Here is a 13,997-nt window from a genome sequence, read left to right as displayed (position 1 = left end):
AATTGTAATTTAAAAAGATATGTTGCTGTTGAAATTGTAATTGAGTTCAGGTAATTGACGTTATAATTGGAATTGGCACAGAAATTCTATAAAAACTGTCCTTTACAATTTATATAAACGCAAACATGTTGAATCATGTTATAGTTCTATGGCTTACACATACATAGTTAAAATTATTAAAGTAGTTTACCTGCTACATTACAGTTCTCTTGAGAATCATTTTCCCATTTAAAATAATTGAAATATAGAGGTAAACAGACCCACACTAATGATAATAAAACCTACATTTTTATGGATAAAGAAGCCTAACAAGGTAACCAAGAGATGAAAAACTATTTGGATGACAGATACAGTTTAAAAACCTCTGGTCTCCATGGTGACCAGTGCTTTTAAAATAGGTCCTGTGTAGGCTGCAGTCATCATCTCCGCAGGTTAGTGAGTATTAGCAGGTCACCTGTTGGTTGCTCTTATTATTCAGTGAGTTGGATCAGGTAGGAGCACGCTCAGTGTGGATGTGTTTGCTGAAGCTAACTTGTTCTGTGTGTGTGTGCGTGTGCATGTGCGTGTGTGTCTGCAGATGGTCGGCGGACTTCTCAGCTTCTGCTTCTACACGTTTGTGAATAAGTCCCTGAGTGTGGAGTTCCCAGAGATGCTCGCAGAGATCATCAGCAACCAGTTACCAAAATTCAAGGCCGGGAGCGTCAAACCTCTCCTCTTTCACCAGAGATGACTGATCCCTAACCCCGACCCCACCCCACCCACCTTTCTCCCCAACAGACACAATGCCTTAAAGACCCAACACGTCTGCCCAAATGACCCAAGCCCCGCCCCTCCAAGAAAGCCCCAAACATTGAGGATCTGAGGCAAGGTGTGAGTGGTGATTTTGGGAGCGAGTAAGCAACTGTGTGTAGCGGCGGTCAGGAAGGAAAGAGCGGAGACATATGTGCAGAAAGCGGACGGCGAGCAGGAAGGATTTAGTTAAGATGTAGAGTTTAACAGTGAGTAGGAATCCTTTGTAAGATACTCACTCTGAGGAATAGGCTAACATCCACGTGCTCTCAGGCTTCTCACACATGACAAACATCTGTGTACAGGTCCTAATAGTGTTTTCTACATTTTCAGGCCACTTCACTTTCTACAATATTCCAGGTGTTTGTCACTTGAGCAGGTAACAAATGTAATAATAAGCTCCTGAACAGATGTTTAATGTTCCACTTTTGGTTTTCATACAATTCTGTAACGATTCTAGTCGCCATGGGAATCAGCTGCTCAGCAGATTTTGATGCTTGGAATAGATTCTTATGGGGGACCATAGGACTGTTCACCAACATCCACCTCTCAGAAGATGATTCCTCCAACAAGCCGACCTCTTCCAGGTTTACACTCGCTATTTATGAAAGGGAAAAAAAAAAACATGTGCCTTTTTTTTTTTACTTCCCATATCATTAGCCATTTTCTTTCCCCCCGTGCTTCTCCTGATCGTTTCAATGGTCTAACCTCAACATGTTGATTGTACTTTTTATATAACATGCATTTCAGATGTTTCCTTTTGTCCCAGTGGTGGTGTTTCTGTTTTAAAAGTGGAAGCTCATGCTCCACATACGTGTGCAGAAGTCCTCCCTGTTCATGGAGAAATAATAGCCGAAGCTCGCTCCTAATCTCCGCACTCACGGCCCCTGGGTTGCTTTGAGAACACCTTCCACAGTGCTAACGGCTTTAAAAGACTCTAAGACTGTTGTGCTGAATCATCAGTCTTTACTGTTTGAATTTAAATGGATTTAGAATATTTTCTATGAGGAAAATTACCCAATTTTTGCCTTGCATTTAAGGCAGTGTTTCCAGAAAGGAGTGTATCCCACAAACTCCCTCCCTTTAAAGAGCTTAAAGCGTCCTCAGCTTCTTCTTTAGCTTCCACAGCGATCCATGATATCAATGATCTCAGGAAAAAAGGTGCATTAAGACACCTACTGATCAATCTGAAGAAAATAATGTCACAGTTGAAATAGGACAATTAATTAAGTATCTACCTGTGTAAATGTCCCCGCTCTGAAGCCTGATGATTGAGAAACGTCATTAAACGTTCTACAAAACAAAATGGATCAATGCAAACGTCATATTTCTGAATTATGTGCGCTAAGGGGGAAAGAGGAAGGATGGCTCCTACCATGGAAACACGGCTTTAACCACTCCTGCCCCAGTTAACCAGTAGTTGAATGTCATGGATACCTGCGTCTACCAATCAATTAAGAGGGCATGTTTTTATTGTGTTTGCAAAGTTGTGTCTTATTAGTTAATCTGAATGCTAATGTGTGTGCATTTGAACACAAACAGGTTGGGAAGTAACGGTGCGTCACATTTTTAAACTGGATTTTTACCGTCTGACTTAAATGTGGTTGTCACTGTCACGGGACATTTTAATTGGACAGGATGGTTTCACTAAGCATCATCAGCATTGGATGTTTTTTAATAATGGAAGCATTAACAATGGTAATGAAGGGGTTAAAGATTTTGGGATCAAAGTCTTTAAAGAGCAACGTGTTGTAGGTTGGATTAAACTGTTCTGTGTTCTCACCCATCATTCTGTGTGTTCAATCATGACCTAGGATGGGATGCAGAATATGAGAAGATTTGGTTGTTGCCTAGCAACACCTTTAGCTTCATTATACCACCCACCGAAAGAGGGAAAGTTGAGGCACGGAGGTGCTACAGTACGATGAAGCTAATGCTAATTTGCTTGTAGATTGATGTTGAAATACAAACACAAATGTGATCAGTGCTTGTTCCACAATGTGTCAAACGGTTTGTATGATAGACGGTGTGTGTAAAGCAACACTTTGGATCAAAAGTTGGCAGATTTCTTTGTGTTTTAACACCCATCACTGCTGACACTGAGCTTTTCCAGCACCCTGTGTGTGTGTGTGTGTGTGTGTGTGTGTGTGTGTGTGTGTAGGCCACTCTGATGTGTCTGATGGCTGATCCTCTGTCACTCAATCACCACTGGCTTCTGTCTCCTCCCAGCGTTTCGTGTCTATGTAAAGATGAAGCAAAAAGCCCTCCTTTTTCTCCTCTGGGAACCGTTTTAGTGCCAAACACTTTGGTTTTTTCTTCTTGTTTTCATTGATGCTGAGAGTTGGTCAGTATTTGTTTCAATGTTCCTCTTCTCACAGGCACATGTGCTCGTGTGTGTGTGAAGAGACTTTGAAGTAAGCTACTGCAGCATTTCCAACGGTTGCATTTGCTTTGTTTTCCCGACGACTTCAATCGAAGAATGTGAATTTTTAGAGAAACTGTTTAGTTTTTGAGTAAAGGTAGTGACAGATTAAAGGTAACAATATAACTGTCTGGTTGGAGAATTAGGTTAAGCTAATAGCGTGAGCTCCCTGGGATTTTTAAATGTTATGAAACAATGTTATCAAAAGCACTTGTTGTAATAATCTAAAACGGCTCCCAGATCCCAGTGGATTATTTACATAGTCTGAATCCCTTGAGTTTCTTTGTGTTTGGTCAAAGCCAAAAACAGTCAGAGTTTGGACCTCTTATTCTGTGTTTTGGTCTTAATAAGTTAGGAATATTTGATTATTTTTTGGAATAAAAACCTGTAGCCATCAACGTCACTCGTCCTCACAGACTTCGACAACAGAAGCTTCTTCTTTCTTTGAAGTGGTTTCAGAAAGCTTCTCATTAGCTGCAGAGCTTTTACTCCTGGGTTACTTTCACATACAGCGTATCCACATGTCTGCTGCTGCTGCTGCTGCCACTGCTGCTGCTCTTATTTACAGGTTTATACAAACAACACACAGAAATATATTTAAAACCGCACACCTGCCTTCTTGCTCAAAAATGTTTGACTCTGCTGGACATTTTTGAGGAGAATTTCAGATTATGCAATATTAACAACAGTCTACCAACACGTTTTGTTCTTTTACTTTTCTGATATAAGCTATTTGCGCGCAGGAGATTCACGTCCTGTCTTTTTTTCAGATTGTCAGGACATTCAGGAAACATTTATTATCGGTCCACCCAGACTGCACAGATATTTGATGTTTTCACTCCAAGGTGACCAAAGCAAACCCTTCACTTATTCAGAGTAACATCAGAGTTTGAGGAGCTCCCAGGAGACACCTGTACAGCACTCTGTTTTTAAACTACAACCCTTTTATTTCTTTGTTTTTACTCCAACATGACGGCTTCGGTCACATTGTGTAATACTGTGAATAGAATAGGAATCTGTCTTTTTTCAAACACAAACTGTTTGTGAAAGTAATCAACCAGCTTGAATCTAAAAAAAAAAAAAAAAGATTTGCACTACCCAAATATTGTTTGTAAATCTATTTTGTATAAAACATATGCAGACATTAACTTTTGAGAATTATCAAGGGCGGATCATCTTTCACTGGTAAATGCTTTCTTTCTCTCTCTAAAAAAAAAAAAAAAAAAGCTCCTTTTGTTTTGCTTAAGACAAGTTTAATATGTACATATAATCCATTGTAAAGAAAACGTGGCGTATTTGTTTCCAAATAATACTTTTTCAGTCCCTCCCTTCTGTATTATTTCTCTGTAGTGTGACTCCTGTTGATCTTTTTCCTTCATTGATTAAAGGTCAAACTGTTTGTGACGTGTGTGGTTCTTTACGTGTGTGTGTGCGCGCACGCTCTGAGGTATGGCAGAAATGAGCAACTCTTTGTCTGATTCGAGGGCCACAATATCAACATTCATGTCAGCATTTAGAATAATAACCTGAGCATTAATGCATGAAAGAACAAAAGTTTCTGTATGTTTTTCTGTAATTTTTGTGTGTTTTTGGAAGAATTTTATATATTTTGTCATTGTTTTGTGTATTTCTTTTTTTGTTTTGGGTGTGTTGTCATTTTGTATGTTTTTGTTGTCGTTTTCTAGTTCTTTTGTGTATGTTTGTTGTCAGTGTGTGTGTGTTTTTGCAGTGATTTCATGTATTTTTGTTGTCATTTCATCTATTTCTGCTGTTTTTGTGTTATTCGAGTTGTATATTTTTTTTATCATTTTGCATATTTAGCTCAGCTAATGGGGAGGGCATTTGGTTTTTATTGTTACAATAGGTGACAAACAAAGCAAGGGGCTTGAGTTATGTACAAATGCAAATGTCGATTTTCATATCGGTCATTTACATACAGGTATAAAAAATAAATTAGAGAGCGTGAGAAAATAATGATACAATTTACAGTTCAAATTCAATACATAGTTCTTTGGTGTTCACAGCTTTAGAGTTGGTTAGCGCTTTAAATTAAAGTGATTATGTATGAGGATAAAATTGATTGGAATACGATAAATTTAGGTTTCTGGTTGGATAATTTAGAGCAGTATATATGATATTTTGCCAATAATAAGATCAGGTTTATCACAAAGGATTTCTTTGGAGTTATTTTTTTTTCATAAATACCAAAAATAACATCTTTTGTATCAAATTGTATGTCCATATTAAGCTTTACGTTCACAAACAAACATGTCGTTCCAGAATATTTGAGTAATGGAGAGGGCGTTTCCGCAAAGCGCGTGTAAAAGTTTGCGTCATTTAGGGGAGGAGCCCAAAATGATGACGGAAGCTTCGCTGCCGCCCACTAGAGGTGCGTCAACAGGGCGGCCATCTTGGAACGGTGCCACTCGCTCCTTACAGTGCATTACATTTATAGAGGAATGATGTGCTCACAATTAATATTATGACTATTAATATTAATTGTTAATATTAATATTAATTGTCAAAAATAGCTAAATTTTCAAGGGGTTTGTTTGTAATAAACGACGACATAGATAGATACACATAAATAAAACAAAAGGAACCCAGAAAACGATTAGATGTGCTCAGGTTTTTATTGACAACATTGCTTAAGGCTATACATTGCATGTGACAATTATTATTATTGTATTATTGTTATTGCTATTCTTATATTTATCATTATATTCTCATATTATCGTATTATTATTTTTTATTAATACTTTATATTATAGTTGCTGGTTATTTTAATTGTATTATTATTACTGTTGTATTTTGTTATTTTTATTATTATTGCTATATTATATTATGTTCTTATAAAACATTTTTTTAAATTGTTTATTATTAATATAGTTTGTATTATTGTATTATAGTTACTTGATTCTTATTATATTATTTTGTTATTGATATTATTATAATTATCATAACCACTACTATTACTATTATTACTGGCACTATTAATATTATATCCCTATCATCGTTATCTTTATTATCATTGTAGGAAAAGAACTGAAATTCAAGGAACAAGAACATAAACAATCCTCACAGAAAACTATCTACAGGACTATTTACTAGTGTTTCACTCCCTGTCCAATTTGTCCTGTTAAAGTCACCACTGCAGAGCACGGACCTCTCAGTTACCACAAAACCTTGTCGAATTGTCTACAACAATAATAATAATAATAACATCATTAACTAGGCCTATTATTAGCTCTATTAGATGCTGTATTCTTTCTAAACCATCAATTACTGCAGTAAGTGTGTTTTTTTTCTAACAGGCTGTTGCTAGGAACGCTAGATTCATAACACTGATGGTTTGGTCCGTCCTGTCTGCGTTCATTTCACAATAGCTATAACAACCTGCTAATAATACTGTATACAGTATTATCCCTTACATATCCGTGCACAGCTACCTCCACCAGCACCGCTCCAAGATGGCAGCGCTGTAGACGCGTCCCTCCACAGTCGATGCAACGTTTATGTACAGTATATAATGTCTATGGGCTGTACAATGTGGTTCAGAGGTTTGACAGGAACATGAACAAATGGTTGATTTCTGTGGTCAGTTCAGAGTTTTGGTAATTTGGAGCTAGTTTAGACTAGAGTGAGAATGAGTAGAGAAAGAGGTCATTTTTTGGTTTGATAACTCCTAATAAGCTAAGCTAAATCTAATATTTTTATTTGAAGGTTTAGTATTATTTATTGTGTTCCAAGAAGTTGGGTTACGATAACATCTCATGCATGCTAAGGCATTAACCAAGGGAAGTCATAATAATATTAAAAAGGCACTATAATCACTATTTTCCATGATTTGTTGTGGAAATAAAAACAGGTTACAGAGTATAGATGGGTTTCCACTCCCATGATCCCCAACCCAAGTCACCAATTTTACCCGTGTGTTAGTCGTGTGTCATGCCGCATACGTGCGTTGTGTGGGGTTGCTCATATAGTGCGAAGTCAGGGGAAAATAAAATTATTGCATTCCTAAAATAATAACTAGTCAATATGAACAAACAGAATGTCTGTCCACGGAACAAAGAAACAAATGGCGAGCCATCATCAACAGGAAAGCTTTCCGACCTGACCCTGGAAAGCCACACAATAAATCCTGTAGCGATCATTTCATCACAGGTAAGTAATGAATACAGACCCTTTCCAAAAAATTACAATATCATGGAAAAGTTGTTTAATTTTTCCATAATTGCATTCAAAATGTTAAACCTTCATAGATTATAGATTCAAGGCTCACAATTTAAATGATTTTAAGTATTTATGTGTTTTTTGTTTGTTTTTTTTAACATAATTTGGGCTTCCAGCTCATAAAACCCACGAAAACAGGATTTTAAAATATTACAATACTGGGAAGAAATCACCATTTATTTTTCAGTATTTGCAGAAAAAAAGAGGAGAAGAAGGACTGGACTATTGGCAAGTGGTCCAAGGTCCTCTTTTTCGATTAAAGTAAAGTGTGCCTTTCATTCGGGAATCAAGGTCCAAGAGTTTGGAGGAAGACTGGTGTCATGTTTTTTCTCTTCTGTTACTCGGTGAAGGCGGTTGCATTCTTCTCTGCTCCCACTCTCCTCCCTATCTGCCCCTCATTGTTTTGTCTTCTGTCTTGTGGATCTAATAGGAGACTCTCTGCACTTTATCCAAAAACCAAAATTATGGAATTGGTCAGCTGGTCTCTCAATGCAATCGAACACATTTTTTCAACAAAAAGACCGGGCAGGGGTGACGGAACATGTGCGGCTGGATACACAATGGATTTCTGGAACAAGTGGAAGGTCGTGTGTCTGTCCATGTTTTCCGTGGAGGATATCTACATGTTTGGATTTATGGTAGCAGGGATGCTGCTGATTGGAGCGGGCAGCTTTTTGATCTGTAGCAAAGTCTGTATTACGTTGGCAGCTGTTTTGGGAAGGCTGCAGTCATTTCTGAAGGATGGGGGAGAGCATTCAACACGCAGACTAATGTGATTAATGAACTCAACATTATTGGATTTCACTACTGGAGACCAAAGATTAAAGGCTAACGAAAGTGTGCTCACCTGAATCGAAAACAAATTGTTTATCATCATTGGCCTCCTCCACACACCAACCGCTCAAGGTTGTCTGTCTTCTATTTCACCAAAGACTGACGCTCCATCCCCTTCATCTCCCCCTCCTCCTCCATCGCCACCTGGACTTTTGTTTTCTGAACCAGATCTACCAAAGTCGTCACACATCATCTGACTATTTCAGAGGGAAAGCAAAGGGTTTATTATCCCAATGCCTACACCGGCCCTTCCGTCCCCCCCCCCCCCACCCTCCCTGCAAGCTACAAGGGAGCATGTGGGGTGCCTACAGAGGCTGCACGCGCGCACCACCCAGTGGCTGGCAATCCTTCCTTTCTCTACCCTAAAACTTTTTTTAAAATGATATTTTTTTTTCTTTTTAATTTATTTAATAACCTAAACATATTAGTGAAAGCTTAAGACCTCATATTATATCTATCCCTTATTGGAAATGGTTTCCATTAATCCCACCAGATTTCAAACCCATTCACAATGAACTCATACGCGTTGACCTGCTCCTAATATGGTAATTACACACACCTGTGTAACACCTGCAGTCTAATTATTACCTTTGGTCCCTACAGTGGAGGGAGAATACATTCAAATATTCCTGGAATGTAAAGGACTTGTGTTAAAATCCAGATGTTTTAAGTTGATAGTTTCCTGTTGATTTCTATGTTGTTGTTGTTGTTCATTAGTAAACAAAGCAGGGCTGACCTTCAGGAGTCCTTCATGGTTTCAGCAGCATCAGCAGTCTGTCCTGGGCCAGGACACGTGAACGCGCATGCAGCAGCAGCAGCCTGGTGCCAGTGCTCGTTCACAGCATGTAAACACAGCGTCCATCTCCTCTGTGGCTGTGGGTGGCTCTGAGTGTTCACGATGGCGGACGGTTATCAAGCTGTGGACGGCGGCCCACTGCAAGACTACCGCCGGCTGACGCGGCTCTACTGCATGAACGGAGGGTTTCACCTGCAGATGCTGCCCGACGGGACGGTGCAGGGCCGGAGGGAGGAGGTGGACGAGCACAGTAAGACATCCACACATGTGGGCCGTGAACGCATCATGCTGCTCGTTAGGCCTCTAGGGCACTGGTTCTCAACCTTTCCTATCTTGTGTTCCCCTTGAACATTTTCTGTCATACCATGAGCACCCCCTCACTCACTCACACGTGTTCATGATTCTCCAAAAGTAGAACAAAACACAACTGAATATTTAATGCAAGCCATTAATCTTCTTAAGTTGAACAATTAATATTCAAGCATTATCTTCTGAAATAACTCAAACATAAAATGTTGCCTTCAAGGCAATAAAAATGATAAATATAAGATATAATATTATAGTAAACATTTGTATTATTAATACTAATATATTATGATTATATTATTAAAGAAAAATAATAATGTTGAAATTAGAAAAAATAGGAAAAAATAAAAAAATAGTAATGTAAATAAATAAATACAAAATAAATAATTAACCTGCCTGTGTTATATATAAGTGTTATGACATTTACCACAAAAGGAGCTTCTTTGATATGTCCCCTTTAAACAGGCATTTAAACTTTAAAAACAAGTCATAGCGCACACGTACCATTTTATTGACGGACTTGTGAAATGACTGAGAATATCTTTTTTTATTATCTTGGAAATAAATTCTTAATTTTTCCACATACCCCATGTAATGTGCTCACGTACCCCTAGGGATACGCGTACCCCTGGTTGGGAAACACTGCTCTAGGGCACTGGTTCTCAGCCCGCGACTCCCAAAATAAAGGTCCCAGAGACAGGGGACCCCCCACTGTATCTGAACATAGTCATGTGGAGACAGGGCCACCAATAAGGGGGAATAAAAGGGAGAGCTTTTTGGGGCCCATCCATATAATCAGCAAAATGATGGTCCATTGTTCTATAAATCTGTGATAACCACATTTATTTATTTAATAATATCCACTGTTATCCAGGAAGTGTATTATTATTTGGGCTATCATGTATAGTTAAAGATGTAAATCCTAATCAGAAATAAAAAAGTGACCAAAAATGGTGGAAAAGTTGGAGAAATTAGATTTAAAAAAGCAATTGGTTAAATGTTGCAAATTAGAGTGGCCAAAAACAAACAGAAAAAGTGGTTAAAAAAGGGCTTCAAAGTATCAATATTGGAACAATTAGCTTAAACAATGTGGTTAAATTGACAAAAATAGCATGAAATAAGGTGAAAAGAGGTTAAAAATGACAATAATGGTTTAACATATGTGACATTTAGTGGTAAATGTGGTGGAAATGGTTTATAAGTGCCAAAAATGTCTTGAAAGTGGAAAAAATGTACAGACATTGAAATGTGATGAAGTGGCAGAAATTAGAGTAATGTAGCAAAAATGCATGAAATGAAGCCAAAATATGGCTAGAAAAAGTGATGAAAATTCATTTAAATATGTTAAGTTTGGTGTTGTTGCAGAAAAAGGGTAAAAACAAGCAAAAATGAGCTCAAATTGTTAAAAAAAAATGTATTCTTAGTGTCTTGAAGGCATCTGGCGACTGCAAGGTTGAGAACCCCTGTTCTCCAGCTTAAAACATGAGGACATCCTTCAGTGTGTCAGTCACTGACTGTTAGTAAGAGCATGAGGTGAGAAGGTCCATGTGCTGCAGGTGGATTTCACTCATCCTCATCTCAATCCCAGCCATTCTTCTTTCCTTTGATCTCATTACTTTAAAATCTGTTGCCTTTCTCAGATTCTACATTGTGTTCTTCATCCCTTTAATTCATATTTGCCTTAAAGGGAAGTTTCTACATTCTTTATCTAAATAGGTTTCAGTCCAGTATGGTTGTTAAATAACTGGGTGACATTAGACGATCTCAGGTGCTCATTTCTTCTTTTTTTGCTAATGTTCTTTCACATTTTATTAATTTTCTTGATGCATTTGTCTTTTTTGTTCATGTTCCTTCCTACGTCTTGTTTTCTACTCTCTTTCAGTCTACTAAAAAAAATAAAATAAAAAAAATCCTATAATCATCTTTAACCAGTGTGTTCTGGACTTTTTGCTCAGGCCTGTTTTCTTTGAAAAGTTTCGAGACCACGCACACATCATTTTGCAACTTAATCAAAGTAATGGGAAAACCAGACAATAAAGGAAGAGGTGTGTGAACGTTTAAAGATATGAGCACTAAAACACTCCTTCGCCCAGGTTCAAACTCCATCTGATGTCTGTGAACTTCACTTGAGTTTGACCCTTTGTTTGCTTTCCCCTGCACCTGATGCTGGTAATTAACGCTGACGTAAGCGGTTTCTCTGTGGATCTGTAAACACTGCAGCACACACAAGATTTGAGTTTTTTCACTTTCTGACTCCACATGTTCACAATGTGATCACTTCAGTGAGGTTGCGTTGCATGAATTACTTTCTTATCCATTTATAAGAAGCCTGTTCAGCACTGAAGATCATCTACATTGAGATGCTGAGTCACACTGAGTAGTTTAAGAAGCTGCTTTAGAAGACTACCTCTTCCGACAGCTGACATTCAGGTATACAGACTAGTCCAGATGTTGATCTTTTTGATTCTCCTACCAGCTGTTCTTAAGATTAAATCCGTGGACAGAGGCGTGGTGGTCATCCAGGGAATTGAAGCCAGGCGGTATCTGGCCATGAGTGAGGATGGTCGTCTGTACGGCTCAGTGAGTGTCGGCCTCTGATGAGTCATACAATCCAAGCTGTGTGCTAATTATAATTGTTGTAAATATTGGAATAACACACTCGTGTTTCTCTCTCAGGCTACCGTGAATGACCAGTGTTACTTCTTGGAGAAACTGGAGGAGAACCACTACAACACGTATCAGTCACAGAACTACCAGGACAAGAACTGGTACGTTGGACTGAAGAAAAACGGGAAAACTAAACTCGGATCCAGAACAAACATCGGACAGAAGGCCATCTTCTTCCTCCCAAGAAACCTGGATAACAACCGGGGCTGAAGAACAAGGCTGGAACCAGAGAGAAGATCACGTCCCATGGAGAAAGTAGTTCATTTAGCTCTGATGTATGAGTAACCGGCAGCTGAGGATGCTTTTATATGGGGCACCAATTGTGAAGTTGCGCAAATGCTAAACATAAACAGCAACATTTAGCAAAAAACCACACTTAAACACATTAATTTTTTGTTACGTTACTTTTGACCAGATTTACAGCAGTACTTTCTAGTAAAATATGTTAAATATTAAATCTAGATATTTTGGTACTTGTGGTGAATATGCATTATAGATATATTTAGTTTTACCCGTGACATTTAGATTTAACATTTAAATTCAATATTTAGGTTTAACATTGACATTTTTACTAGAAAGACAAATCACAAGTATTGCTGTAAATCTGTTCAAAAGTAACATAAAAAACAAATCATGTTTTTTTTTAAAACATTGTTTGTTGCTAAATGTTGCATAACTTTACAATCAGCGCCCCATACTTTTAAACCTGAATTATTTATTGTGAACCGTGTACAGGAAGTACTTAGATTATGATCACTGATAATAGCTTACTGAGAGTATGTTATTTTCTCTTTGGCTCTTATGTAATGAAGGGATATAGAATACGTTTTTAGGCTTGTGTTTTTTTGTGAATGCGATACATTTGCTATAACTTATTAATAAATTAATGGGGGAAACTTGTTTTTAGAATGAATCTACAGACACAGATCCCATTAAAAGTGACATTTATTAAACACTAAATATTATCTGTACAGTTTCATATCAACAAACCCCAAAGGCTACAGATCTACAACACATAGAAAGAAGTATGACTGATCTGTAATTAAAGCCATAGCAGAAGTGTGAAGCAGCTGATGATTCCAACCGTTTACTGTGCGTTAATATACACAAACAAGCTTTTTATCATCTAGATATGACAACAGTGAATCTGGGGGACTGTGTTAGATGTCTAAAAGTGCAACTGCATACATTATTCTTTGATATCATAGCTACTTCTTAGATGCAAAACATGATCACATTGTCTAAAGATTTCTTTAAAAACTAGGGAATAAATTCTGGATGTTACAATTTAAATCTTAAGGCAAAAACCCATCAGGATATGTCATTCAGGTTAATTTGATTTTGATTAGGGGGAAATTGTTCTTTAAGATGTAACTAAGTCATTGACACTGAATGGGCTGGAGATAACGGGTCACTCTAGAACATCTAAGCAAGCTTTATAAAGACATGCATCAGAAATGTGCTTATCTACAAAAAAGCAAAACAATTTGTTAAACAGCGTGGTCACATGTGATCATCGCTGCTCTCTGACTACTCAGTTTAGTTACTAACACGCCTGCTGCAAACATCACATCTGGGTTCTGTATCCAGGAGAAGTCGTTTCACTTTTAGAACCAACAGACAATTCACAAGCCAAACCCTAAACACTGACACATGGATGTAATTGTGCTGCGTTCACTGACACCTTGTTTCAAACCTTGATGCGTGTGTTTACTAAGATGGTTTCCTTTGATGCATGGTCTAGTGAATAAACAGCTGCTGGCAACGTCGCCCCCTCCTGGTTAGAACTACTACCAACAGGCGAGTGTGTTAGCACTGAATAGCTTAAGATGCATCAAAAACAGCCTGTGAAATAAGATCAGTGTAGGTTACTAAGTGTGCTGCATGCTCTAAAGAGTCATTTCTACCTGCTGGATTCTCCTGTCTAACCATGTTCAGGGCAGATGC

At 38.0% G+C, this 13,997-nt stretch overlaps 2 protein-coding genes across 2 annotated transcripts in view; both read left to right on the top strand.

Annotated features, from left to right (window-relative positions):
• The window catches only part of nr3c1 (nuclear receptor subfamily 3, group C, member 1 (glucocorticoid receptor)), a 37,046-nt gene extending 32,713 nt beyond the window's left edge, over positions 1-4,333 (top strand). The window contains 1 exon segment of the mRNA XM_028459723.1: positions 578-4,333. Within this exon segment, the coding sequence (XP_028315524.1) occupies positions 578-730 (153 nt within the window). The 3' untranslated portion in view covers positions 731-4,333.
• Positions 4,334-9,077: 4,744 nt separating this feature from the next.
• fgf1a (fibroblast growth factor 1a) lies at positions 9,078-13,973 on the top strand. The gene is made up of 3 exons (XM_028459726.1): positions 9,078-9,327; positions 11,860-11,963; positions 12,060-13,973. The coding sequence occupies exons 1-3, from the start codon at positions 9,180-9,182 to the stop codon at positions 12,258-12,260; spliced, it is 453 nt and encodes a 150-aa protein (XP_028315527.1). The 5' UTR covers positions 9,078-9,179; the 3' UTR covers positions 12,261-13,973.
• The last annotated feature ends 24 nt before the right edge of the window (positions 13,974-13,997 follow it).

This window comes from Gouania willdenowi, chromosome 10 (genome assembly GCF_900634775.1).
Source record: "Gouania willdenowi chromosome 10, fGouWil2.1, whole genome shotgun sequence".
NCBI classification, from domain to species: Eukaryota; Metazoa; Chordata; class Actinopteri; order Blenniiformes; family Gobiesocidae; genus Gouania; species Gouania willdenowi.
This window is presented reverse-complemented; position numbering and strand designations above follow the sequence as displayed.

Bases quoted from the DNA above. Each gene is read 5' to 3' on its own strand.
- fgf1a (XM_028459726.1), top strand. From the start codon at position 9,180: ATGGCGGACGGTTATCAAGCTGTGGACGGCGGCCCACTGCAAGACTAC. The intron at 9,328-11,859 runs GTAAGACATCCA...TTCTCCTACCAG, and splicing joins GGAGGAGGTGGACGAGCACA to CTGTTCTTAAGATTAAATCC. The intron at 11,964-12,059 runs GTGAGTGTCGGC...TTTCTCTCTCAG, and splicing joins ATGGTCGTCTGTACGGCTCA to GCTACCGTGAATGACCAGTG.